General features: G+C 62.4%; 1 protein-coding gene across 1 annotated transcript in view; it reads right to left on the bottom strand.

Annotated features, from left to right (window-relative positions):
• The window catches only part of ATP8B2 (ATPase phospholipid transporting 8B2), a 12,503-nt gene that overhangs the window by 8,855 nt on the left and 1,550 nt on the right, over positions 1 to 2,098 (bottom strand). The window contains exons 2-7 of the mRNA XM_023534311.1: positions 1,443 to 1,501; positions 975 to 1,088; positions 751 to 849; positions 493 to 554; positions 319 to 391; positions 3 to 68 (exon numbers count right to left, since the gene is read on the bottom strand). Of these exons, the coding sequence (XP_023390079.1) occupies positions 3 to 68; positions 319 to 391; positions 493 to 554; positions 751 to 849; positions 975 to 1,088; positions 1,443 to 1,501 (473 nt within the window). The remainder of the gene's footprint in view (positions 1 to 2; positions 69 to 318; positions 392 to 492; positions 555 to 750; positions 850 to 974; positions 1,089 to 1,442; positions 1,502 to 2,098) is intronic.

The raw sequence follows: 2,098 nt of genomic DNA on the forward strand, positions 1-2,098 counted from the left end.
TCGAGCTCCGCTGTCTCGATGTAACACAGCCCGTGGGGCTCGCTGCTGGACAGGAGGAGGAGGTCCGCCTGCAGAGAACACCGCGTGAGGACCCCGCGGAGCGGCCAACACCCCACGGGCTCCCCCACCACCGCCCTCGCTGTGCTCGGTCCCGAGGACATGCGTGGCTAGAAGGGAGCCGGCCTCACGCATGCTCGTGACACAGCGCTTCCCACTCGGGAACGGTTGCTTCCACGGGTTTTGGAGCCGGCGACACTTGTCCCTTTGGGCCAAAGAAAAGGAAGCGCCCGCAGGCCTGCGGGGCAGCTGGTCCCTTACCGCCACGAACTGGTTGTTTTCCAGCTTGATGATGTCACCGACGCGGACATTCATCCACTGCTCCTGCTGGAGGCTGGGGCGACGAGGAGACAGAGGACAGTTGCGTCAGGGCCACGGAAGTCCCCAGGGGACCCCTTCCGTCCCCAAGGCCCTCGGCCTCCAACAGGCACTCACATTCCATTGATCAGCACCTGAGACTGACGGTTATTCACCTGGTTATCGCTCCTGTGTCGGAACTGAAGGGAAGGAGACAGAGAGGTAAGACACCTTCTCCTGCCCGAAGGACGGAGCCCATCGGCGGAACACCGGGTACTACCTGCGCACACCTGTTCACAGATCTGCTCTCTCCCCGCCCCCGCCCCGCCCCCTCACCCGGCCAAGACAGCACACGTCTAGCCGGACCAGGTAAGGAACGGCGATGGAACGACTCACGTAGTCATCGGTGGCATCTTTGACCGCCGTGATGGTGAGGACGAGAACCAAAGGCACGATGGTGGTGAACCAGGAAAGGGAGGAGATCTGCGGGATCAGCTGCAAAGGAGAAAGAGAAGCCCATGCCTGAGGCCCCGCCCTGTGCCTTCTTGTCACCCAGACCTTGCTCTTCCTCCACTGTTTTGGCTTTGTGACTTGCAAAGGGTCTGTCACGGGCCACGTACCTGCAGAATGAGAAGGAACAGGAAGTAGGTATTGGCGACTTCCTGGAACTGCTCAAAGAGGTTGACAGGCAGGAAGGTGAGAATATTGTACTTGGAGGTCTTGATGCAGTTACTCTATGGCGGTGGGAAAGAAGATGATGAGGCCGGCTCCGACCCCACCCCAGAACCAGAACCAGAACCAGACGGAGGCTGCCTCCTCCATCTACGCCGCCCCAAGCCTCTGCCCCCAAAAGCCGGCAACCACGGGGGTGGGAGGGGGACAGGGCAGGAGAGAAGCCAGTCTCAGGGGACCAGTGTGTCCCCTTCTCTGACAGGCGAAGACATGAAAATCCAGCACAGCAGCGGACGCAGACTATGGAGGAGGCTGCCTTTCCCCCGCCCCAAGCGCCCTCCCGGTCAGCCCCGTGGTCAGCCCCGCGCCCGGCCCGCTCTCCCTGCTGCACCCCGCAGCTCGGGGGAGCCACTCACCGCATACTGGAACTTCTCGTTGTATTCCCTGTCGTTGGCCCGCGCCCTCCTCTCTTCTTCTGCAACAGAGGGGTCCGCGGTCAGCGCCACGCCCGGCTCTGCGGGGATCCCACTGAGGGTCCCCGGCTCTTCCCCCGGCTCTTCCCACGCACGGTCTAGTTTTAAGGAATTAGTGCCACGCCTGCGGTGTCACTACACCCTTCCCGTGATCCGCCTCTCACCACCAGCCTGACCGCTGGGCCCTGCGGGCTTGACATGGGCGAGACAGGACGCAGCCCTTCCTCACGCAATGTCGAGGTCTCCACCGGGGGCACTCAGCTCCTCGCCCATCCCTCCAGTTCATGCCTCAGACACGCACGGTCTTGGGATCCCCAGAGGACCCCAAGGCTGGAGACGCGAGGCTTCCTTCCCCTGGGAACCCCTACAAATCTAGCCCTGGTGCTGTGCCCCGCTAACCTGGGGCGGGGGCGGGGAGTCACCCTGTCCTGGAAAGGCCCTGCGGCAGCATCCCAGCCCCACGTACAGGCCCCCCTACAGGAGCCTCCGCTTGTCACATGTCACCAGCAGCAGCTTCTGACTGGCCCACAATGACATCACCTTATTTTAAAGCTCATCTTCAAGTAGAAGGGGGGGTCGGGGATGTGGGTCATGCAGAC

Source organism: Pteropus vampyrus, unplaced genomic scaffold, assembly GCF_000151845.1.
Source record: "Pteropus vampyrus isolate Shadow unplaced genomic scaffold, Pvam_2.0 Scaffold124, whole genome shotgun sequence".
NCBI classification, from domain to species: domain Eukaryota; kingdom Metazoa; phylum Chordata; class Mammalia; order Chiroptera; family Pteropodidae; genus Pteropus; species Pteropus vampyrus.